Consider the following 26,100-nt stretch of genomic DNA (forward strand, 5'->3'; position numbering starts at 1 on the left):
ACTCTGAGACAAAGTGTTGGAAACAGAATTTGACTTCAAGTCTGCTCAGCAGCACCGATTGGCAACACAAACAGGAATCACAGGACAAATCAATAGGGAAGGTAACCCAGAACGAAACCTATGTATCCCTATTCATCTTTGTGCATTGCAGAACATCAATGTAATAAGAAACACAGGTAACAGTGCAGGTGCCTCGGGCCGTTCTGGGGCCTCGGTTATTTGCGTAGCATTTGTGAAGCATGTACAAAAAACAGCAGTCTGTATGTCTGTATAATCCTGGGTCTTGTCTTCATTCACCCCCATGGTGTACAAAGGATGCACCATACTGTGTCTACATGTGACAAGTCAAAAGGTATAAGATTTAACAAGAGCCTGAGTGCTGTCTTTGGTAGGCAATTGAAAAGTCTTCATTTACCACGTCTACCACAGTATGTTCTGTATGCGAATGCGCACCCCTCCTACACAGACAGACATCCTGCAACTTATAATGCGTCGCCGTTGTTTGGAGTCTTGAAGACACAGTGGAGAGAGAGAGACAGAGAGAGAGAGAGAGAGAGAGACAAACAGAGAACACAAACAGCTTCTTGAAGGCACCATGAGTTAACAAAGAAAGATATCAAAGCTCTCTCTTACTCGGTGAGGCGAGACCATCAGCCTGAATAAATCACCTTTGAACAGGACAAAACATTTTCTTGATACAATTTCACAGAATTGACCAACCCATTGGTTAATGTTAATATAATGACTTTCAGCATTATCTCGACAACCGTGGCCTTCCAGAGACCTTTCTCAAGTCAAACCACCACCACCACCACCACCACCCCCCAAAAAAAAACATATCACCACAAGCTCTCAACAGAACTTAACAAGTCCTGGGCTTCCAAAGTCATCTTAGCACGAAAAACACACACGCAGAGGTTTAGGCAACATCAGCTACAGGCGGTTACCTAGCTGCTTAAGAGCTATTAAGCACCATCTCCCACAACCGCTGTGTGTGCATCCATCAAAAGAGAATCCCAGTTGTGTGTTACATGTCAATTTTTAGTGCTAAAATGATTTAGGATGTTGAGCGCAGGCCTTAGAATTACACATTAGAGGGTTCATCTCAAACACACATCCAGGGAAAAGACAAAAAAAATAAAAAGTCTAATAATAAATACAGACAAGAACACAAAGGTTCCTCTGTTACTAATACATGGGGGGGGGAGGAAAAAAAAAAGAAAGAAGAGGAAATAGTGAATCATATTGCCTGGTCCCTGTTTGAGTTCACTTCTGGAAAGCTGTAACATTAAGATTCCTGCATGGTGTTGCATCCGCGTTGTCGAGCCAAAATCAAATACTAGCAAAACCGGCACAGTGGTTTTATTTTTAACCTACACAATAGGACAGCGACCAAATACATGGGCTGTCTCTGTTACAAGTGGTGAGTAAGTCCACTGTCTAAAAATAAAAAAAGGAAAAGTGGCAGCAGTCTGCATGTCGCACAAGGGGAGAAACACCAGCATTCACAACCTTAACGTTTCTCACATGGCTGCACTTAAGAAACCTCTTAACACTTCTAACAAGCCCTCTGACCGACACACAGATCTTTGTTTTACTCCAGGGTTGCTTTTTATGAAGGACATAAATCCCAAAATAACACGCCCCCTTTACAAGGGAAGAACAGAAAATGCAGGTTAAACTGTAAGCTATGTTTGTTAGTTTAGTGGAGGAAAAGATGTTAAATAAAAATAGCGTCTGTGCAGCACTTAAGGTATTGAGATTTCATATGTCAGTCTGTATACAGGAGTTCTTAGGCTGCTGCTGGGTTTGGGTGGGGTGTTGCGGTTGGTGGTGGTTGTTGTTGGTTTCTTTTAGCAGCTCTCTGGTGTTGCTGTGAGAGTCCAGCTCAGCGGGGCACACCAGGTTGACATTCTCCTCTGTGATGAAGCAGAGAGGGGAGAGCTCTGCGCCGTGGCCCAGGGACGAGGTGGTGGAGGTGGGGGAGTGGGGAGTGACCACAGCTCCTTGTCCCTGGGAGGAGGATGAAGTGGCGGGGCAGGTCTCCAGGCGGTCGTTCTCCACCTCGGGTAGGGGGCTGACGGTGGCGAAGCGCGTGTGGTAGTCGCCTCCGCCCGAGCCGTGGCTACAGGACGTCTTCATGCTTTCCAGATCCGAGCAGCTGAACTCGGAGAAATGGCTGGAGTGGGAGTCGGCCACAGACGGCAGGCTGCCGCTCAGAGAGGGGGAGTCGAACTCTGAGGAGTTGGTGCTGCGCTGCTCCAGCAGCTGAGCGTCCATGTCCTCCCGCGTCTCGTTGATCTTGGTGCCTCCGCCGCCTTTCTTGCGCAGCTTGCCTTTGCTCTTTTTGCCGCCCGAGCTGGAGGAAGAGGAGCAGGACGCCTCTTTGGCCCACTTAGTGGAGGCTCCTTTGCCTTCTGACGAGGTGCAACCGTTTGAGGGGCAGGTCCAGCCGCAGCGGCCAACATGGCTGCCGTCATCTACGCTGCTGCTGCCGCTGTGGTGCCGTAGTTTGCCGGGTTTGGATTCAATGTCAACCTGGACTTCCATACTGTTCCCGTCTCTGGAACACGAGAGGGAGAGGAAGCATGAGACAAGCATGAGTAAGACATTTAAGAAAAGTATTATATGTACTTTATGTGAAAGTCTTAAAATCATTTAATGTTCTTCTGCCAAGTAACACAGTATTTCAACGGTCGTGATCATTTCAACAACACATCGGTACTGGTGTGAGTATTTACATTATGTAATCACAGGTGTGCATTTACTGGATAGTTCACTGCAACCTGTTTCATATTACGGATTGCTGGAAGGACACCAGCTATGCAGAAGCACAAACGCTGCCAATGAACAGGAGCCCTAACAGCTCAATGATGCTCACCTGTCGAGGGGCATGTAGGCGTTAAGAATGGATCCAGCCATTGCTTTGGTGCTAGCGTTGTCGCTGATTGTTCCCAGGCTGACAGTGCCAGACTCGCCGCTCAGACTGCAGCGCTCCTTCTGCACATCAGCCTGCACCTCCAGCCTGACAACACGTGGTGGGGGTGGGGAGTTTAGACAGTGTGGAAAGCAAAATGGTCTAACATTTAAATCACATGGCATGTGTTGCTGTTTCAGTACCTGTTTAAGTAATTGACCATGGCACTGCCAGAGAGGCTGCCGGTAATGCTGGCTCCGGCCAGGGCCATGGTGGACGCTGTCTCACTCAGGTTGTCCCTGATGGCCCCCAGGCGGTCCATGTGGCTGCCACTGGCACTAAGACTGCCCGTCAGCCCCCCAACACTGCCTTCACCTATACTGGGGTTGTTCCTGGTGTCTGCCACTGATGTAGTGTCTGCACACAAGATACATCATGAAATAACATTTCAAAATAAAAAAAAAAAGGAATAAAAAGTATAATCTCTTGCAGGAACAAGGTAGTGCTGTGTTTGATGAAATTAAACTGTACAAAATTCTGGAGTGGTAAGGGTATTTTAGCAGTAGACTTTTGGAAGCACAAAAAGGACATTTGAAACCAGCAGCAGATTTCATTTGGACAGGGATTCGGTAGTGTATCAGTCAGCAAAAGGCAAATTCTGTTGTTTGCTGACTTGGGCATAAACATACAGGGTCACTTTTGGGTATCGGGGGGGGCATCTTACCGGTGGCAGCTGCCCCACTGCCAACATTCAGGTCATTCTCGTCGTCAAACTCTATGCGAACTCCTTTGCCGTTCCCAGCTGAGACGCCACAACCTCCGCTACGGCACAGGGAGATGGGCACCACACCATAGACGTAAGCCAGCATGATGGGAACGCCGATGCCTGAGGGGTGATGAAAGGGATGCAGAGACATGGAGAAACCAGGGACATGTCAGACCCAGGCAGTGGGGGGAGAAAAAAACAAAACAGCGGAGGTCACTGTTGCTGACGTCCAGAAATCAAAACAGCCTAAATCTCCTTGAACTTTCCCATCTTTATGTAATAGCTCATGAGAAATCCAATTGACTTTTAAAAACAAACTTTTGCATAATATGAACTCTAAGATTAAACAAAAGAAATTCCTGACACTAACAAAGTCAAACAAGGATATGTCAATAAAAGATCTCCAGGCATGCGGGGAGCTGGAGCAGAGGCAGGGACACGAAGAGAAGGAGGGAGGAGGTAGGAGAGGGTGGAGGACAGACTGACCGACAGTGACTGCAGCCACCACTGGAGACACAATGACGGAGAGAGTCACTCCACCAGCGATCACCAGGTTCCTCTTGTGGTTGGAGATATCTTTGCCTTCATAGCGGTTATGGATCTGAGAGACAAAAAGGGGAGAAACGTGAGTCACACAGTCTGAGGAGTCTTCAGTTCTCACAACTAGTATCCAAACCAACTGAGATTCTAGTCTTGTGGCCTTTAAGATGCCACATAAGAGGAGTGCTAGACCAGTAAAGTGTTACCACCAATTCAACATTGTTTAGCAGAGTAGTATTGTATCATTAGGATGGCATCATTGATTTTCCTCTATCTTTTGGCTGGCTGGCGGTGGGCGGGGCTTATAAATTAACTTTATGTTAGAGAGTGGTCAAGTCATTCCCATAATATAACATGAATAGGCAGCCACAGTGTACCGCCAGGCCACAGAGACCAAAGCACATAAAGGTAGTAGTAGATATAGTCGCAAATGTGACATGTAAACAGCAACTCCCAGCAACAGTACAACAAGTGCAACATTTTACAATTGGTTAAAATACTCTTCATAGAAAGTAAAAAAAAAAAAAAAAAGAAGAACCTAATATTAGTGAGTAAGTCATTGTTGAAGAAAAAACAGGCACATATTTTGAGACTACAAGAAGCACGACAGGAAGGAAGATTTGGAAGATGGACATTATACAAGATGATGGAAAAACGTGGCTGTATTTACCAAACCGTTATTTGTTACTGTCTTAATTCTGAAAAATTTACTGAAAGTGTGGAAGTGGAAGTGAGAAAGAATTTTACAATTGATTTGGCTTGGAGTTCTTGTTCCACACACACAAAAAAGCACACATACGTAACAAAAACTATAAGTATGCATTCCCACTTACTTCCCACAAAGATTTAAGTCGGTGTTATAAGTCAGTCAACAGTGGCAAAGTACAGCTGATATGACACTTGACACGTGACCGTGCTGCAAGTAAATGGCCATGGCCTTGGTGGAGTGAATCACCGGGATTTAACATGAAGCCTGAACAGCTACATTCAACCCAGAGGACGTGGAAAGCAGGAGATTCATGCTCAGATGTTTCACATGCGTCATGTGATCACTACTGAAATGCGGTCGGGTAAGAAAAAAAAAAGTTTGCTGGCTCTGGCTTCTTCTTGGCAGGCTCAAGAGGGGGATTTCTGGAGAGTCGGAATACTTTCATTTCATTGTAATGTCACATTCTTAGTGAACAGCCCTAGACTGATGAGTGCTACTAAACAACACAGACACAGAAACACACAGGGGCACAATACTGACAGATGACCTCAGCTGGCTTGAGGTAACGGACAGTCTGAGCGCTAATTCAAAATATAACTAGGTAGTTACTGATGGATGTAGTGCTTGTTTCTGTGTTTACTTCCACAACTGACATCTATAGTTATGTTATACCGACTGTGTTTACATTAGGAGTTCTGCCTTGTGGGAAAGCAGAGCAATTATTCAAAACTATTAAACACTCAGAATGAAACCCTGTGCCTTCATAGGAATCCAAACAGCTCAATACAGTCAAGTATTTGAACAGATCCCAGTGAGTCAATGTTCTGCCTCATCCATGTAGTGAAAACTATAAGCAGGAAAACTTGAATATATTCCAAACTACTGTACATGAATGTGTTTGCAGAGCCTCACCTTCCTTCCCACATATACAGGAATGCCAATAATCATGGCGGGGATAGCTATGCCAGCGATGAGCGCGATGCCGACAGGGGCACCCACAAGGGTTCCCAGTTGCCAAAGAATCTTCTTCTTCCTGCTCCATGGCTTCTTGCCCCAGAAAGTACAGCCTGACGGACTGAGAGAGATTGAGGGGAAAGATTGAAGGAGGGGGATGGAAGGGAGGCTGTTAGAAATGTATTCATACACTGATAGAACATTGATACTGCAACAGATCTTCAGCTTTTTCACCCCTTGTCACACAAATGAGGGAAAAGGTTTCTCCCTGTGGGAACAAAGATCTTCAGTGTGCTGGCTAGCATCGTAGCTGTTAGCCAAAAATACTTCATTTTAATTTAGCCAGGCAGGTCAGAAACTGCAACCAAACTTGCTTGGACAGGCTCCTAATCTCACTACTCAGGCAACAAAACCTATATCAACCCACCAAACCACTGTTTGAGTTGTGGGCTGTCGCTAATAAAAGTGACCGATACACATTTTCACAACAGCAAACAGCAACACTTTTTACTGGCCTGGGCATCGTAAAAAAACTGTCCATATGTAAAACTACAAAAATCATCTAAACTGTGCCTGTGTGTATGAAGATCTGTGTATGCGTGTTGACATACTGACCTCAGGTAGTGCAGGTCTGAGATCTCCTTCATGCAGAGCCAGCAGAACTCGCAGCCGCAGACGGCGCAGGTCATGTGGTTACAGCTGCCGTCGTTCATCTTTATGATGTAAGCAGCACAGCGCGGACATGGCTTAATGTCATCAGCTGAAAGACAGAAGGACGGACAGAGAATATGATTTCAGTTTCACTGGCTAGTTATACTACTGCTACCAACAAACTAGCCCTGGTCTAATCTCTATAAACAGATATCTGCATATGGATGCACAATCTGAAGGCAACGGACAAGACATTGGTACCGAAAGCGCTCTGATTTCCGCTTGTAGTCCGAGTAGTATTGACCAATCATGTTGGAGCATGCAGCTAAACAGCATGCAGGTAAACAGTCCATGTGGAGAGCAAAAGAGGCGGAACACAAAAGCGAAATGCAATCTCAGAGCCCATTAGCTAACGGCAATTTAGCTTTTTATCCCCAGAGATGATCTCTTTTATTTGCTTTTTTAAAATGAACCTGCATTGAAATCGTCGTCAGACAATAGCAGATGGGTTGTGAGATTGCTAATCGGACTGTAAACAAAGACCGGCAGCCCCGAAACATTGTCTGTTGTCCCCAGAGGCTAAATCATCGTCAGACGATAGCCGATGGGTTCCAAGCAAGGTTCCTGTAAGTCAGGTGACATCTTTCAAACTTGATTATGGTGAGGAAAACAAACATTTCCTACAAAGCAATTACTAATAAAGCAATAAAGTAAATGGAACAAAGAGTTGTCACATTTAACTGAATTCTGACTTTAGCTTCCAACACAATTTCACCAATTTTTCTCCCATTTACACAAATAACTACGCAATATCATTACAATTGTAGTTCTGTACTGGATATAATTTATGCTCGTGTTTAACAGAAATGCACAGGATGAATACAGAAATAGAAAAGAGCAGAAACAAAAAGCAAAGGAGCAGGCATGCAACTGTGTGTGTTCAGTCGGCCAACCTGCAGCTCCGCTCTCTTGGCTGTAGCTGAGGGAGGACGAGCGGACCGTCCTCAGGCGGAGGCTCTGGGCTCTCTGCTGTCGCGCTGCATCACAGGTTTGGTTTGGATGCCACAGCTGCTTACAGTGGTAACAGAACTCTGTACCGCAGCCCTCCCTGCTGCAAGTGATCTTAGGACAGCTGGCACACCCGAAGGCGATCACTGCATACCTGGTGGAAGACAAACATGACAGGTTAAGATTTAATACACCATAGTGACATCACAGACTGAGTTTTGTCTAAATGTGCCAAGGTCAGAGGAAAAGCAGAGATTGGAGTCTGGCAGTACAAATGAAAATAACAGAAAGGAAAGTGGCAAAAACGTTAACGCACATATAAGTAAAAGAGATGCATATAAAATAAAAGGCACAGGCAACAAAATAAGACAGCTGACATTTGAGAAGAGGTGATGCAGAACTGTGTTCACTTTTTTGTAACACTTCTACTAATGCGTTTTAAAAATACCAGCTTAATCCATCTTCTGGTACTTATATTAATGAGCTTCTAATATAGCAAACTGGACAACCACTTTGTCTCCCTGTGTTCATCGGCATTGTGATCCATCAAGAGGCTGCAGAGTACTCCTGACATGAGTAATGATGCTTTGTCCATCCTCAATCATAGTGTTGACTGTGTGTGTCTTCAGGTAAATGCTCCTTATTGAAAACTTTATCCTTCATCGATAATGACAGGGTAACAGGAGAGCACACTTTAAATAAAGGCCCACCTCTTCTCACTTAAGCAACACCTTCAGCGAAGGTCATATGTTTAAGGTGAGACTGTGGTCCAGTCCTTCAGCTAGTAAATTACATGATATTGTCTTAAGCAGAGCCTGGAGCAGAGTGTACAGCTGTTGTCAGTCTGCCTGGTTCTCCCAGCAGGTCTGTCTTCTGCAATAGCTTGTGTATTTACATGACACAGCCAATCCTAACGTCTCGGACAGAGTTACAGCTGAGGTGATGCTACGCATAATGCTTTCAGCCAACAGACAGGAGACAAAATTAGTGAGTGCTAACAAAGAGACAATGTTCAAAAATAAAACCAAAACATAAAAAAAAGTTTCAAGATGACAGCAAAATACTGGCTAGCGAATTTCCTGGGGGAAACCCTGGAGTGTGTGACGTAGTTGTATCTGACTGCAGCAGAAACCTACCAGCCCTTCAGTGACTGACCCCAGATTGAGTTTCAATCACAGAGCCGTGGAGAGCCTGAGAGACATCCTCCACTGTGGATCATTTTACTCTACTGAGGACTGTGTCTAGAATGCAGACAGACAGCGCGGAATCGCAGAGACACGTCAGTCTTTTTTTTTTAAATCATTTTCGGTAAACCACCAGCAGTAAACACTAGACTAGGGACTGGAGAGATATTAGGGAAAGAGAAGACCATGGCTTTAGAGTGGGTGTCTATTATGAAGTTGACAACAACAACAAAACACCAGGTCAATTTAGATCACAGCAGTGTCTGTAAAACAACTTCCTCTGACGAATGACGATACAACGATAAGCCAAAAAACAAAAACTATATAACCACAGATAATACTGGAATCTGTTCAGTAATGTCAGATTAATACAGCTACTGCAATAAATGCTAAAAATATGATTTTGTTTTCCTTTTGTTGGACTCACTTGGCTAGATGGAAGGGAACCTCTCTAATCCCTGTACATGGTGCACCTGATTATGTGGGCCAAAGTACAGCAGGCTGAAGCTATTGTTTTCAGGAGGGCAATTGGTGTAGAATGTGCCTTCTGTGGATTTCCCAAATTTCTCTGAAACAATGTACACGACAAACTAAGTAATAAACTGTGTGTTGTTGTTGAAAGAGGAACAACCAAGAGGAAAAGGACAGAGCAGAGAAATGGAAAAAATTAAATGGAAGGACACTGTAGTTTCCTCTGAACCACTCCAGAGTGCAAAAATAAAATCATAAAGTCTCTCAGCACAAGAGGTGCACATTTGCTGTCTGACAAACATCGACACAAGAGAGGGAGGAATGATTATTCTAAGGACAATTACAAAAAGCTGTCAAAAGTCAAAGAACTAGTGGCAGCTAAGACTGAACTGTGCAATGCTAAGGTTACAGCCAAAAGCCAGCCGACCACCAACATGGACACAGACACCGTCTGTGTGTGAGGAAATAGCTGCTCAGTAATCTGTATACAAAGAGAATATGTCTGATAAGTTGCAACTGCTACTTTAGTTTAATTTGGCTTTGCCGTGGAATTGTCAGCCCGTGGCTTTTTTGCTTGTAAGAAAAGAATAAGCTGAGCCCACTGACAAGGGTGAACCAGTGACATTGCCAAATGCAGTCTGATAGCCAACTGTTGGTTTGGTGTGGAGAACTGAAAATGGAGAAAAAGATATTGTGGCAGGACTACAGAAGGCCAATACATCAATATAATATTAATATATCCTGGCTATGTTGTAAATCTCAAAATTCAGTCAAAAATACTGGCATGCTTAGTTTTGACAATACTGTCCTGCCCAGTGGGATGGACCTGCTGCTTTCTAGCTCCAAGCAGAGAAGGAAAGCTGACACTGTTTTATGCTACAGCTATTTCAACTGTCCTCAAAGCATAATAAAACACATCATGCCCCTCACATCTTTTACCCTCAAAATATATTTGCTACTATTCCAGTCAAGGTTACAAAACAGGACATCCCACAAAACAAAACAAAACATCCAGCAGCCCACGTATTCAAGGTCACTTTGGCTTCAGAACGAGGTACAAAGAGTACTTGAGGAAAGTCTGGTGGGATTGGGTCTTTATAGCCACCTGACCGCAAACAATTCCTGGAAGAAAAGGAAATGGCTGGGAGAGAGAGAGAGAGCAAAGTCGTCTTATGGGCTAAAGGTATTATACTTTCTTTTATACTTGTTATGTGCATGCATGTTGGATAATAATGATAATAATATTTCTATTTTTTGCACATTTGAGCCCATTCACAGCCCATCCTCACCTACTCACCCAGTCTTTCCTTACTTTCCCTCCCTACAGCCTGTGCTTAAGCTACCTCATTGAGCAGATCATCTGAAAATATTTTAAATACTAGTCATAGTGATTTAACTGGAGTATATAGCAGTGAATTAAAAAAATGGCAGTCAGCCCACAGGATGTGAGCGGATATTGATCAGTGACGGTGGCAAATTACCTTTCTTTAAAGGCGGTGACACACTAAAAAAGTCACTAAAAAAGGTACCGCTTCGACAAAATAAGACACTTCTGAAATGGTGTGCAGGATATGAACGGGAGAGTTCGCTCTGTACACAAGTTTTCATCCTCAGTTTTGCAATACAAATAAAGACTCAACCCTTGATTTACTAAGGCGGGGCGGTTACGATGGCAGAGCTCAGTGGTCGATGGACATCGCCCAACCCTAGCACAGAGAAGACTGGTGGAAAAGAGACGGACATGCTGAAAGAGACAGGCAGAAGCAGGTACGTCCTTTCTCACCCCCCTTCTGTGCCTCTCTTCCTCTGACATTATGTCATGCTTTCCTTCAAACCCTCGCTCAGGTTAGCAACAATGACTCGACATCACAGTACACAACAGGTGTCTGTCAAATCCCGGCCATGGCCATACCCACAAACAAGCAGATGTTCAGCACGACTGTAAACAAATGGACGTCAAACTGCTGTTGTCATTATTAATTGTCAGTACATAAACAGTAATAGTAGTGGGGACTTTATTGTGAAACAGAGGGAGGGAACTCGTTGGGGTTTAGCTGAGGATAAGGCTTAAAAAACAACAGCAATCCAAATCCCTGCAGGGTCTCTGGCTGAAAATTTCTCTGGTTTCTGCTGCTGCTCAGTGCCACATATGAAAGGGTCAGTCATTCTCTCTTTATATTATCTGGGGCCTGCAAGGGAAGTCGTTTCTTCTTCTCCTGTTGTAGAGTTTTCGTACTGATTTACCATAGCAAATCACAGTAAATGGAATATACATACATAATGAGCCAAGTCAATCTTCGGTTTCCACCATGACAGCCAAGTAAACAGAACATGATAGTGAAAATGGAGAACCATCACCAGCACCAAAACTAAATTGAGGGGGCAAAAACGTGAGTAGAAATTGACTGAATTTCTTTGGCTAATATGTTGGATTTGCTAGGGTACACTTTATATTAGACCCTAAGCTAAGCTGTTGGACAAGGTCTTTCTTTCTCTAACTCTATCCTTTTAGTCCGTTGGGTCATTCTTCACCTGTTGTATTAAACATTTTCATATTCTCTTCCAATGGGACATACTGGACCTTATATATATACACATTATGTATTTAAATTCACTCCTTACCCACAGTCCGGCGCAGGGCACCAGCGGCAGTCAGGGTCAGCCACGAGCCATCTCCTCAGCATGAATTCCTCATATTTGTCCATGAGCGCCCGGTCACCCAGGATCATGCGGATGTCGTGCGGGTTGAAGCGCTCTGAGCACTCAGGGCAGCTGATGTTGACACGCGACTCTGAGATCTCAATGCGCAGATACTGGCGCAGGCAATCGATGCAGGAGCGATGGTGACAGGTCATGATGTCCGGGAAGCTCTCCCTGGAGTGGCGCAGAAGGCACAGCGGGCACTCCAGTAGCTCTGCCCCCACCCCACCACCCACCTTGGAGGAGGAGGAGGTAGAGGAAGAAGGCCCTGAGGCAGATGAGGTGGAGGCAGCAGCAGCAGCAGCAGCAGCAGCAGCAGCAGCAGAGGCAGCTCCGGTCCCAGCCACAGAGAAGAAGGCAGAGTTCTTGTCATTACACATCTCAGAGTGGATACTCTCGATGCTGGCAATGCCATCCACACCTCCAAGCCCTCCAGGTCCAGGGTGCTGGAGCTCTCGAGACCTTTGGCGCCCTGATTTGGGATCCCGACCTCGTCGTCTGAAAAGAGAGGCCAGGGAGAGGCGCCTCTTCTTGGGGGCCTTCTTCACAGAGGGCAGAGAGATGGAGGAGGCAGTAGACTGCAGATCCCGGTCAGAGCCCATCACCCCACCGCTACCACCACCCAACTGCTGGTGCTTCTGCAGGTTCATCTCTCCGGAGGGAGGGGAGGGGTGTGCCAGCGGGGAGCCAGGGCTGGGTAACCTGTCCCTCACATGTGCAGGGAGGTCTGGAAGTGGGATGGGGCTGGGAGAAGGGGTAAGGTGGTGGATGGGGGAGGGGGAGGGTGGTCCAGGGTGGGGGGACAGGGCTCCAGAGGGCCCGTCTGTGGTTAAGACATGATGGCTTCTCCTGATCAACCTCGTGGTCACATCTAATAGCCGGATTTTGGCGGAGGGGTGGGGGTCACCTGCTGCGAAACTGATGCAACAGAACCTGGAGAGCAAAAGAAGAAAGTGGTGAAAAATGGGAAGGTAAGAGAGGAAAAAAAAGAATAGGGGGGAGAAAGAAGAAAGCAAAGAAGAGATTTAACATTATCAATATTCAATTTGAATAACTAGTCACAGTGAGAATGCAATGAAACAGACATGCAAAGTAATTTTTCATTCAGACATTCTTAAAGGCTAAAAGTGTACAAACTAAACAAAATCAACATTTATGGACAGCAGCTTTATTATTTTTTCACCAAAGTCAACCAAAGGCAATGAATTGGGAAACAAATCTAATCAAAATCTGCAGTTCTGAAAGAGGAAGAACATTACTCATTGCGTTTGACAGTTTGGTATATGGCATCGCCTTCTCTAAACAGGAGAGGAGAGTTTTATCATTTTCTGGTATTTTCTGTACCAGTAGGTACACCATTCTGTCAAGAAAATGTTTATGCGTGTGTGTTTGTTTAACTGAATTAATAATGGCACATTACATTTGAAGAGATGTATGTGCGTGTCCAAAACCCCCCACAAATATGACAAGAACGCTGCAGCACGCTCTCTTGTCCACACTGCTTCCTAAGTCAAATAACATTTGGAAAGCTAATTTCTTTTTTTTTAATAAAATTTAAGCTATCATTCTTTACATTCTGTTTGCTCGTTTGCAGTTTTCTTCTTCCCTGCCTTTGCTGGAGCATTGCTAGCCACCACCACAAACTGTCAACTAGTGGAATAGCATGAGACTTGTATTGTGACTCGCACACATGCGTCCATGTGCTCAACATACAAACAAAACAGGGATTCGCTCATAGAAGCATTTCTCCATAGCACTACTAGTTGTGTCCCTTTAATATAACATTTCTATGCTGGAGGCCAGTATGATACATAAAAAGTCCACAAAACATGAAACAGCAAGTCTAGTCTGTTATCACCAAGTGACCAACGTTCCATACTTAGGTCACGCCATCTCCATCCACTGACGAAGCCCCCGAGATGCAATAGAAAGCTCTGGTAAAAGCTAGTTAGTGGACCAAGAGTTTAGATTATTTTGTCTAGTCTGCAGACTTTTCTCTCTATATTCGATTAATATATGATTTATATACGGTTATGAAACTTCATTGTAATTGTGGTTTGATAAACAAATGTCTTCAGGAAGAGTGATCATACTGTGAAAAGTTTACCATGTAAGATCAAAAGTAGATATGATGGCACATTAATGTCAGTGCACTGCTAATTTTGTGCATTTAATTCCCTATGCGAAGCCTTCCAATACTCCAACTGAGTATTCCAATGTATATGAGGGCTCTTGACATTTTGCTCAGCCAGTATCACAGCTGGCAGTGTGCAGGTTTGCATATCTGATCGGTGCGTCAGTCACAGAGCTGAGAAGAGAGGACAGAAGGTTGACAACCTTGGACAGTATTGACGCAGAGACAGCGCTCTGATGTGTCTGTAAGATCAACAGTGACAAGGCCTGGGCCCAGACCGTCCTCGGCTGATAATGGCAAACAGGAGGAAGTGCGAGATAATGCACGGCAGAGTAGGGCAAGGGTTTGTCTTGTAAGACCGGTTTCCGAAGCAGCAGCAATTCGGACAGCAACTACTGTAAATCACAATTGCAAAGGCAGTTGCACAAGTGGATCATATTAAGTTGAACAGCAATAAACAGCTTGTGTCAACTTTAATACCAGTCTGACAAACACCAGCTTTATTGCGTGAATCTTCCAGGTGGCATAAGGAAGTTAAAAGGGACACACATAAAGCTCGATAGTTGCAGCCTGAAATTAATCAGTTGAAAACACAGCAAAATGATGTTAAATGTTCAAAGATACTTTTGCAGGGATGGACACATTGGCCAATACAAAGATCACATCTATGACAAACTGGTACAGCTAAAGATATAAGTAACAATTCACAGTAATAAAGACCTAGATTAACATGTTGTAGTACTTAAAGATCTTTTAAGAATGCATGCTCTTGCTTGCATCCGAGTTTCGACATAACTGGGTAGATCTGGGAATTTCACCATTTCCTGTATGGCAAAACATAATTACTTCTCTATAATCTTCAGAGTGTGTGTGTGTGTGTGTGTGTGTGTGTGTGTGTGTGTGTGTGTGTGTGTGTGTGTGTGTCTAGTGACTCCACAAAATTATAATATCAGCACAGATGGCTTTTCTGAGCCAATCTGATGAGTGTTCTGTCCACTTGAGAATTTCACACATTTGAGAGGGTGAGAGAAACAAAGAGCCAAAGAGAGGGAGACAGAGGGAGACTGTCTAAACTACAACGGTGCACAGCTGCAGAGGCAAAGGAAGCTGCAGCCCGACCAATAGCAGATTTTGGGGGTTAGGACTATAGTTACGTTTTAATAGAATGCATACACTTTTTGCATCAACTGCTCACAATGTACCAAAGAGTACAAGACAAATCGTGTACAGTAGCAGGTTATTCTACAGTTGAACAGACATTATTGATGGCATCATTTGTGATCAGTCAACTCACGTGCTACATAGAAATAGAATCAAAAAGCCTTCCGGACAATCTATGTAATCTTGTTTCCTGTTTCTGTAGCATATGCTGTAATTTGGTATCAGCCAACAATATCAGAACGCTTTTAAATTGGTCAGGCTTTCCAAGAAACTATGTTAGACTAGTCATTACAGGTAGCATCGCTACAGGTCAGATGGACAGAGCAACTCCATTTGTAGAGAAATATAAGTCTACATTTAAAATGACCATCATCATCCAGTTTCTGAGGAAATCAATGTTAGCCAATCAATACAGATAGTCTTCGGAGGTCAACCTCAACAAACCAACCAAGCAATATAAAACTGCATTTAAGAGTGAAGATCATCTACACTCAGGCTTAAGAACAGGACTGAAAACCAGTATAAATGTAATGGGTGCACTGTCCTGGGAATGGTTAACAAGTTAAACCATAGGTTTGTACCATAGTTTCTACATCTGTGCAGTACTGTGTGTTTCTAGGAGTGGTGATGAGAGAGGTGGAGAAAGAATGTCTGTTATTTTAGGAGAGGGTTGCTACTGAGGTCCAGCTTGCTCACTGGGTGTCCATCCCTAAATGTCTATGTGTGTGTGTTTATCTGCGTCTTTGGTTACACCTTGGCAATGAACCATGCTGTGGAAACACACACAGACTAGTGCCAAGGGACACACACACACACACACACACACACACACACACACACACAAACTACCCACACAAGCTGTAGTGGCCTACAGAGTATGCTCTCTCACACATACTGTGTATGTGCATACTTTATAAGCACTTACTGCAATTGCAGTAAAACAGAACCTCCACAATCTGTCAATCTGCACCACTGTACCAAAAGCAGCACTGAGCACAGCAGCTCTACAGCAGTTCCACAGCTTCTCTGCTTTACTGAAACACATGCTGCTCTTTCCCCCCACAAACTCCCCCCTTCTCTCTCTCCTTCTCACATACACAGAAACGGCGAGAGACAGGGATCCCCTCCCTGTTCCACAGCTCTGACTCCCCTTGCTTTGAGCCAGGACTGAAAACAGGAAACTCTGATGTGGTGGGCAGGGCTGGCTTTAGTATCTCATGCACATATGGAGGGAGGGTTCAGGAATGATGTCTCCCCCTTTCCCTCTCTTGTTATAGTGCAACATACATGTAAACACTTAATATCCCAGACATTTTTTACTTCCTTAATATTCTGCATTTTTGCTAGGTCATCTCTAACATTTTAAAACTTTTTGGGAACTGCACACTAACAGATCCAGTGGGCTTTAAAGAACAAAATGTTTAACAGAAAAGTAATAGTTTCTCATTGTTGTTGACAAAGCACCAGGATCAAAAAAAGTACGGAAAGCAGCAAAAAAACATTACAGGAATCCAGTAGAAACACCCTTCAGTTTTTTCCTTCAGGGTGATGTGCGTTCATCCACCAGCAAGGCTGCAGTCAAATAGTACTGTTGTCACGGCATTGTACTGTGGGTGAGACTTAGGGGTACACTGTGTAGCAAACAGAGTGTGAAAGGCTAATAGTTTTCATTCAACCATGAAAAGATGATTGCAGGGCAGGTCCTTTATCTCGACCTTGATGTCTGTCACCGCATCTAAATCAGCCAAGGAGTGACTGTCCAGGCTTATCACTGCCGAGCAGATAGCTGTGTGCGTGCGTGTGAGATGAGAGGACTGATGATGCAGGTAGACTAGGCCAGCTGTCTCATCTGAAGGCCCTGGCTGGGTCCCACTCACAAAATGAAACACCTATGTCAGCTCATTGGCTGCAGGCTGTGGTCAGCAGTAAAGGCTTTTCTCACCGAGTGTGCTGATTTAAGTACATTAACACAATCCAAATCTGCCCAGTGTGCCTGGAACTGGGGGAGAGAGCTCAGAGAGGCAGAAAGAGTGTGTGTGTGTGTGTGTGTGTGTGTGTGTGGGGGGGGGGGGGGGGGGGGGGGGTTAAGGAAAAGGTAACAACACGAGAGACAAGAAAATGTAGAAACTAAGACATAAAAGGAATGCAGAAACCAACTTGGAGAGATGAATAGGAAAGAAAAAGGTGCTGAAGGAGCATGTGAAGAATTGTTAGCTCCCCCAGAGCAAAATTCTGCTCTGCGATTTGGCAGCTTTCCACACAGCTACAGTTCATTTCCCTCCATAGATTAACTGACATTTCTAGGGGAAGCAAGCATAAATGTTAAATAGAAAAAGAAGAATTGACAGAAAGACAATGGAAAGAAAATAGAATACTCTCAATTACTTAACATTCTCCAGACCTCTTAAATAAGAGTTGGTTTGTCACTAGTAAGCATTGGCTCACTAATGTAGCTTTGAGCTAAGGACGAAATACGTATAGGGCTTATAAACGAACACTTGGCTGAAAGACTTGAGGAGGTTTAGAGGGAAGGCTTGTGATCAGTTTCCATTGTGCATTTTTTGGACCAATTTGAGCAATACTGATGCTGAGATCGAGGCTCTGTAATTGTACATTTTATTTGGACTTCTGCAGCGAGCAGCCTATCACCAGGTGATAAACAAGAACCAAAAACACTGATGCACGCTATTGTGAAAAGCAAGAAAACACAGGCTGTAAAGGTTGAAAAGGTCTACTCAATAATACTCTTGGTCTTTTAATCAGAGCGCATTGCATAAACACTGAAAAGGAAAATATGACGCTGAAAATAAAGTAAAGGCAGCCCAGATAGTTAAAACTGGTTACTGAGGATGAACATCTGCCATTCACACACTTGTCCACAGTAAAACATGCACACAAACATGTACATACATACAGTATGCGAGTGTGTAACACACACATCCTCTCCTTCTCATACTTATGCCAATGCAAGACACAGCTCCCAAATATGACAAGCTGTCCTTAGCTGTTGTAAACCATGATTAGTGAAAACTACAAGCTTTATGAAACAAAACATTTGTGTTGTGGAAAACCCATCTCAATTGAGGTCATACGTGAGATCACAGAAGCCCACTGTCAATTGTCTTTCTTTAAAAGAAAGAACTGTTTTTCATTTTCACTGTCACTGCAAATGTAACCCATATTTATAAATGCAAATTCTTTTTTAAATATAGCGATTTGCCAGCCATGAATATCTACTAAAAGAGAACATATCAAACGTTTTCAAAACACTGGAAAGTTGCCCCCACAACACAGTGTAGTGATTGCACTCCCAAGAGGACAAAAATATGTATATAACAACATAGACATAGGAAGCGACTTGCATGCAGAAGTAAACATTTAAATTGCTCTGCTAGTGCATATATACATGCATTTTAGAGCATGTGCAGGAAGGCTGGCAGAGGTGCCATGCTGCTAGACAGAGTTTGACCACTGCAATGAACACAGCGGTTAATTACAAAAAGGCTTGGAGTAATCTTGGGTAATCACCAATACAAAAGACAGCTTCTAACGCTGACATACCCAGTCGGAGCCTGGGTATGGCACAAATGACTAATAGAGAAATGTAGATAAGGGTGCAGTGAGAATTTCTGTGTGCGTAAGTGCGAGCATGCATGGAAACAACAAACTGAGAAAGCAGATCGAAAGATGAGAGCTGGTAGACGTGCCAGAGCTTTCCTTGGGGACAGAGTTCATTGAGCATTCCAGAGAGAGAACAGATCCAGTACTGACCTCAGCTGCCCTGCTGCAGCCTGGGAGAGTACAACTCTCGCTGAACACCAGCTGAGAACCATGGTACACTCAACTTTTAAATGCAACACAGATTTCCTGTAGCTGGGATTCATGGTTTCCCCCTATAATAAATCTCTCTCTAACCCTAACCCCATATGATTTTGTTGTGAAGACTGTTTGCTGTGTCACCCTGGCGCATATTGTCTCACATCAATATGTTATACTATTTAAACCTCCCTAAATAGTTTGTATACATGTAGTTCAAGTAATTAACAGGCCATTTAATCACTGTCTTTTCTATGACTGTATTAACAAGAAGGTCCTTGGGCAAACAAAAACACATTTCAACAGCTTGTCACAAAAGACTGAAGTGGTCCTCTCAACATGAAAAGAACATCTCACACAATCACTTTGAAAAGCAGATTCATAAAACAAACCAACTAAATAAACAATAAGCTGGAGGAGTTCTTTTCCTGCCATGTTGACACGCTGGTTAAACATAAGCTTGGTCGGACCAACTCTAAACTAAAGGCAAACTATAAAAGGGCAAACCGCTCCATATCCAAGTCGTATCTTTTCCTAGGCCAAGGACGGTAAATCAGCACCTTTCTGTAGTCTAACAGAAAGGAGAGGACCACCCTGGGTGACTCAGCAGTGCAAAAGAATGCCCGTCATTCCACTCAGCTGATAATTAGACCAGGGATTCTACTAGGTCTAAACTTAGCCGGCAGAGACTCACTAGTGGGCTGTAGCAGCGTGTGTGGGGTTACATATGAGTGGGGCAAAGGAAACCACCCACAAACAGACCGACTGATCATGCAGCAGTACAGTGAAATTAGTTATCCTATTTCACATAGTTGGTACACATAGAAGAGGCACCTAAGGAGATAAGAGATACGCCTAGGGACAAGCAGAAACACAACAGGTTCAAAGAAGGACTGGTACACAGACAGGGAGACAACAGTGATGACAGGCTAGGAATGGGACAGGGACACAAGACAAATGTGAACAGTGAAACATGCAGCAGCTGAGCCAGTGTAGTCGGTCAGTCAGTATCACTCCAGCTGCATTCCTGGCCTGCCTGTCTCCTGTGTAATGCTGCCTCTATGCACATTCCTGGGCGTCTATGGGGCTGGGGACAGTCAATGCATTAGCGAGGCTTCCATTGCATCATGAACAGACACAGAGCAACCTCCTGGCAGGCAAGCGGAGCAGCTATTGACTGATGTGGGATGAAAGTCAAACAGTGTTCCTCCCCTTTGACCAAAGTGTGGAGCAAGCTGAAAACTGGGAGTGTGGTCCGGTCAGGTTTAACCTACCAGTGTGTTCAGACAAGACATTCAAAACATACAGCGTGATGAATCTCCCTTTGTTGCAGGGAGTAAAGATTACACACAGTATAGTAGTATAGTAGTAGCTGAAATAGAGGAGAAATATAAGCCTGTTGGTAATGCATTGTGTTTTGAAACTGACCCTACAACATACAGATGATTAAAAACGGTGCAAACAACAACCACAACAGCAGTGTGAACAGGAGAGGCATTGTTGTACGTACAAAGGAGAGGCAAGGCAGGCCGACAGGGAGAAGAAAAGGAAAAGTTTCCAACCCCAACAAAGCCAGTACAGTCTCCAGCTGACCCCTCCTCCAAGACTCCCCCTCTTTCCTCCCTCACTTCACTCAAGAGGGGAGGAAATGAGGTAAGAATCCTGGCATTCCTGCTCAGCTGAGAGAGCTAAGAGCTCAGGAAGAGGGTGTGAAATGGAAAGGAATGAACTGGTAAATTGGGAGTATGTGATATATTTCCCCTGGTAATGCAGAAGAAAAGAGACAAAAAAAACCAAACAAATGTAAGACTAAATTTGCCGAAAGCCTATACTACAGTAGCCACCCCCTCAATATCTCTGGTTATATTAGTAGTATTTTATTATGTGTGTATTATTATTTTGTCAAGACTTCATACTCATCTTCAGTCTTGCCTTGTACTTGCACAGGCAGCCTCTTGAAAAAGATTGCTCCTGAAGGATTTGCGTGTGTTCAGCCTGAAAGGTAACATTTACACTGATTGCCTGACACACACATTGAACGTCCTTTGAAGCCATGTGAGTGAACGACATTCAGTTTGTGCTTGAGCCTGACATCTGTCGCAAGGTATTCAACAGGACAGGGAAAGAAGACCAGTCAAAATCAAAACCCCTTTACTCACACCTCAGAGACGAACAAGATTTTGATTCACAATGGTATGGAGATCAGAGAAACATCTGAGCCAGAGACAAGTACAAGAAAAACCTCAGCTGATAAACAGCACAAGGGAAATGCCATTGCTCGGCACACCACAACCACTCTGTGACTGCTTTCCCACCTTGTGAATCCTTTTTGCCGTGCTATGCTCAATCAAAGCATCTGTCACCAAAGCAGCACCAAAGAACCGGGCTGTACAACACATCAATTGTGACTGTGTTTATGCTTACAACTAAAGAGAGCATGAGTCTTCCAGAAGGCCTTGTGCCTCCCAAAATTTCCACATCGATTATAAGTTACTGCTCCAGTCACGTCAATTTTATTTACATAGCCCAATATCACAAATCTCAAATTTGCCTCAGTGGGCTTTTTCCTCATTTGACCATTCTCTAAAGCCCTCCCCTGAACAGCGATTATCCAATCATAGCCCAACTAACAGAAATGGCCATGGCAGGCCTGTTAAGCTTCAGATTTCTCAATATCCTGGTGTGCAGGGGGCACTATTAAGAGTGCCATTCATTATCCAGAGACTTGGGAGGGTGGTGTCATTTTCTTTTGCCTTTCCAAAAGCAAAAACGCATGAGCAGAAATGCAAGGAATGAATTACACAGTGTGTTCATCAATTCTGAACGTAAGCCACTAACATTTAGCATACCGGGCTGACTAGCTTACTACCTACAGTAGTAAAACTGATGAAGGATTAGTAGCGGGTCGATCTGGGCATATTTTACAGGGTAACTACACCCCTATTTGACAGTCACAACAGACTAGAGTTACTGTGTGGGTACCTGTGTTGCAGCTGAGCTTGTGGCTCTACTACGAGAGGCTCTCCGGTGTGTGTTTCTGTGGGGGACAACACAGCCGTAGCCATGCTGTCATATTTGAAAATGAGCGCAGTTTCACAGACTCCCACTCAAGGGCAGGGGCTGTGGGAGGTGGGCCGCCCACCTCTGGTTCTTTTTTTATACTCATTTCATGTCATAGATAAGTCCCAACAGGTCGACTCTATGTCTGCATAGGCCTTGCAAGGTTCAGGGCTGATTTAAAACCGAAGATGGCATGTTGAGCCATTTTAAACCCATGAAATGCTGATGTTATTTGGTAAGAAATGTCAATGCAGTCATGTGATTTAGTTAACAGCTCAAAAAAAAACACGTTTAAGTGTACATTACCTCTTTAATGGATCTGCTTCGGCTAAAATAAAGCAGAAATCAAATCAATCAATCTTTCCTTTACTGACAGCTGGCTCTATCAGGTGAGCATTTGCTGCATGTGTGAGTGAAAATTAAGAGTGTGTGAATATGATAAAAGATTTGGGCGCACCTTGAGTGGCTTTGTGTGAAGTGAAGTGGCATACGCCTCTTTCAGGCCAGTAGTACTAACAACCCACTTTGACAAAACTCCACTACAATAAAAGTTCTGCATTGTAACTCTTACTAAGGTAAAAGTAAGTATTGTAGAAAACTTTATTTAAAGTCATTATTGCTCAGTAAAAACATCCTTTTTGGCTCGGGTTGAGAGATGACTTGCAGTTTGTGGCTTGATAAGATCTAAGAATTTCCAATTAACTACTGACCGCATCAGGAGTTGGTCTAATCAATCAAACCGCCATCCTACTTCAATGTACTAAAGGTGTATATGCACAATGAGATAGGTGTCTGATCAAACCGAGATGCACGTCCTAATCAATGACAGCATCCTGATGTGTTGGCCAGGCCACCACCTAGACTTGCAGCTGTGTTTACCATAGAGCAAGAGAGGGGGGGTCACACACACACAAAGAACACAGGGCAGGTCCATGCTGGGTTAATGACCTTTCTTTGGAAGAACACACAGGTCTGGACAACATGATGCTAAGCCCAAGGAGGCCTCTGACACCCAAACACTGTCACACCAGAAAAAGAAAAACGGATCTGTATCACGTGACAGCAGTATGCTTCCGTAGTATGCAACTAGACATTAACAGTGAAAATCTTTGGGCCATTTATTTTGCAGATATACCACAAATAAGCTGCTTAACTGTGGGTAGTCGAACTGTCAACAACAAAAAAACATTACGCTTGGTTGGTAACCTCCAAACAGAGCAAATTTTACAAACAAAGATTTACATCATAGCAAACAGTCTGACAGGACCAAGACCTGCTTACTGAATTTGATGTATATACTTGTTATAACAGTTTTAATAAACTGTTCCCATTATTTGTTTCTCAATTTGAAATACTCTCGTGATACATTGTCAGCTATAAAACCCAACACTAAACATGTAGACACAAGTGTGTTCAAAGATAGCAAAACTTTACATCCTTGACATAATGACTGAGAGAAATTCACTATGGCCTTCTCTGATATTATTCAGGCTCATTTCTCGACATAGCCCAACAGTATATGGACTGAGCTGCGGTTCCCAAAACACAGAGAACCCAGAGGTTATTAAACACTATACAAATGTGCAGACAGAGAGACTAAAACTGAGGTCTCACACATATTGTCCTACATGTGATCAACCTGATTCACCATTGTACAATGAAAGACTTGCAAAGGTAGCTGAGCCAGTCATTTCTTGAGTAGCTCCCCTGCATACTGAATAAGAGATGCTGTAACTTTTCTTCCAGATGTAGGCAAGGGCTGATTAATGGCACAAGAACTGCAGCTCCATTTATATAGGAGGGTCCCTAGCAGACAAATATCCAAGTCCTATTCATAAGACACATCATGATGCTGATCAGGTTGACCCATGGATCATGGCAGTTCTTCTGCTTAAGATCTACTGTTATCAGTCACTAATTCTTTGCTTTATTGCAAGTAATAAGTCTAGTCCTTATTACCTCAAAGCTGCAAATCCATGTTTGCATTTGGTGTGCTTTTTATCTGAACCAAGTGGTGGTCTCCATCTTTATCTTGGATTGGCAGGTATTACAAGAAGCATCAAAGGTCGTGACAAAGTCATCTGCATGTCACCTGACAAACCCCACAATACAGAAGAATACAATATGCAAGGCCGACTCTTACCAATTTCTCTATTTTTCACCAAAAACAAAAACATCAAGCACCTAGCTACCCACCTGAGACATTTCTCAAACCTACCACTGACACATATCTCCGTTTTGCTTGTCAGTTTACCACAAACCCCTCTGAAATCACAACTTTTTCCTCTTGCTGCTTGCAGTTTTTATCTTGTGATGGCAGTCATTGGCAAATCAGTCAAGTTGAACACACTGCTGCAGTACTTGACGTTGGTTAAAGACAACTCAACGCCTTTAACTGGCTACAAACTCAAGTCTCGCAATCATATAAGAAGAAACGTACGTCAATAATTTACGTTTTGTACCGTTCCTCGTCTTTGACTTCACAATAAAGCAAGATTGATAGCTAGGTTGGCTACATAACGTTAGTTCATTGTGTTTAATGTCAGTTTACGTCACCTCACAAATTATCACCGTCTGGTACACGTGTCCAGACAGAAAATAGGACACATGACGTTAGCAAAATATAGCTATGAGCCACTAGAAATGTTCCATGGGTCTCAGCTTGCCTTACTGACGGTAACCAAAATGCCAGCCAGCCAGCTAACGTTAACTACCAAACACAGCGAGCGTTAGCAGCTGGCTAGGAAGGTTAGCTAGAAACGATGAGAACATACCGTCTGTTGCTAGTGACACTTGTTCCGCAGACAGTAGCGAAGACGAAAGGAAACGCTCTGCTTTCCAAAAACGACTTTAAGTGAATTAAACAGTGGTCCCGGTGCAGTGCCGCGAATTACTTCCCCACTGCTACAAGCACTTATTTTCCTCTGTCTTCGGTCCCACCTATCCGTTCCGTTTCGAACGACAACAGCTCCTACTGTGCTCGCTCTGTTGTTCACTGTTCTCGTTCTACGTCAGAAATTCAAATCGCATCGCGAGATTTGGACCAGTTTCATAGGCCTAATGGTCCCTGCTCTGGTCGAGGGTTGAGGTTGAGCTAATATGTTGATACATATTTAATAATACTAGTACTAATGATAAATATTTATGGATATACCAAACAAAACTCTCAGTTTAGTTAAATAAACTGTAAAATATATTTTTTATTTTTACTCTACTCTTCCCAGACATTTACACCAACCAGCTGCAGAAAGGTTTTGGCCTCATGTGTGTTGGAAATGCAACATATTTTTCACAATCTTTCCTGTGTTTGCCATTTCTTTTCTGTTAGGTATACAGTATATTACTGGTAAAATCAAATGAGCACAGTTCAAGGGCAAATAAGGCCTGATGTCATCTTCAAGCTTGGGGGCTTCAAACACTTCTCTGTCCATAGCAACAGATTCAACGGCCATATATACCTGTCAACTATCAGTATAAACAAACAGCCCCTCATAAATGCCATTAATGAATTGCATTATTAAGCCTGAGAGACCAGGATGAGTAGAATCACCAAGCATGAAGACACATTTTATCGATTACAGCAAATATGTACACTAGAGTGCAATACATAAAAGTCAAGCACCAAGATCCTTCCATTACATCGCATGAATAGCCTATATATAAATCTGGTTAGGACCGACATTCGTATAGTACGTGAAAGATTTTGTTTGATGAACTGGCAGACAGGGCAGCTCCAGACAGACAAATCTAATCCAAGCTAGAGAGGATTACACGATGGCTCTCTGTGAGTTTATCATTATTTAAAGAGACACAAGAAGTGAGGAATGAGCCAGCTGGATTTTTACAGCTCTGGTTATTACTGCCACTCACATATTCATGTCAGAAACATAGGTAAGGACCAGTACGGTACATACTGATACATTCATGTGAACAAGAGAACAACATGTGTACTTAGGGAATGTCAGAACTGCATATATTTTTTTAACTATTGTGTACCTATTCTGTTATTACAGTTTGACCTACTGAGCA

At 43.6% G+C, this 26,100-nt stretch overlaps 1 protein-coding gene across 1 annotated transcript; it reads right to left on the reverse strand.

The window, feature by feature from the left end:
- Window positions 1–1,637: 1,637 nt before the first annotated feature.
- LOC139289659 (E3 ubiquitin-protein ligase RNF19A-like) lies at window positions 1,638–24,960 on the reverse strand. The gene is made up of 10 exons (XM_070911263.1): window positions 24,846–24,960; window positions 11,823–12,833; window positions 7,491–7,699; window positions 6,502–6,646; window positions 5,845–6,007; window positions 4,170–4,284; window positions 3,642–3,803; window positions 3,121–3,334; window positions 2,882–3,025; window positions 1,638–2,563 (listed from the first exon to the last, which is right to left on the reverse strand). The coding sequence occupies exons 2-10, from the start codon at window positions 12,548–12,550 to the stop codon at window positions 1,765–1,767; spliced, it is 2,679 nt and encodes an 892-aa protein (XP_070767364.1). The 5' UTR covers window positions 12,551–12,833; window positions 24,846–24,960; the 3' UTR covers window positions 1,638–1,764.
- Window positions 24,961–26,100: the final 1,140 nt, after the last annotated feature.

This window comes from Enoplosus armatus, chromosome 9, assembly GCF_043641665.1.
Source record: "Enoplosus armatus isolate fEnoArm2 chromosome 9, fEnoArm2.hap1, whole genome shotgun sequence".
In the NCBI taxonomy this organism is placed as follows: Eukaryota; Metazoa; Chordata; class Actinopteri; order Centrarchiformes; family Enoplosidae; genus Enoplosus; species Enoplosus armatus.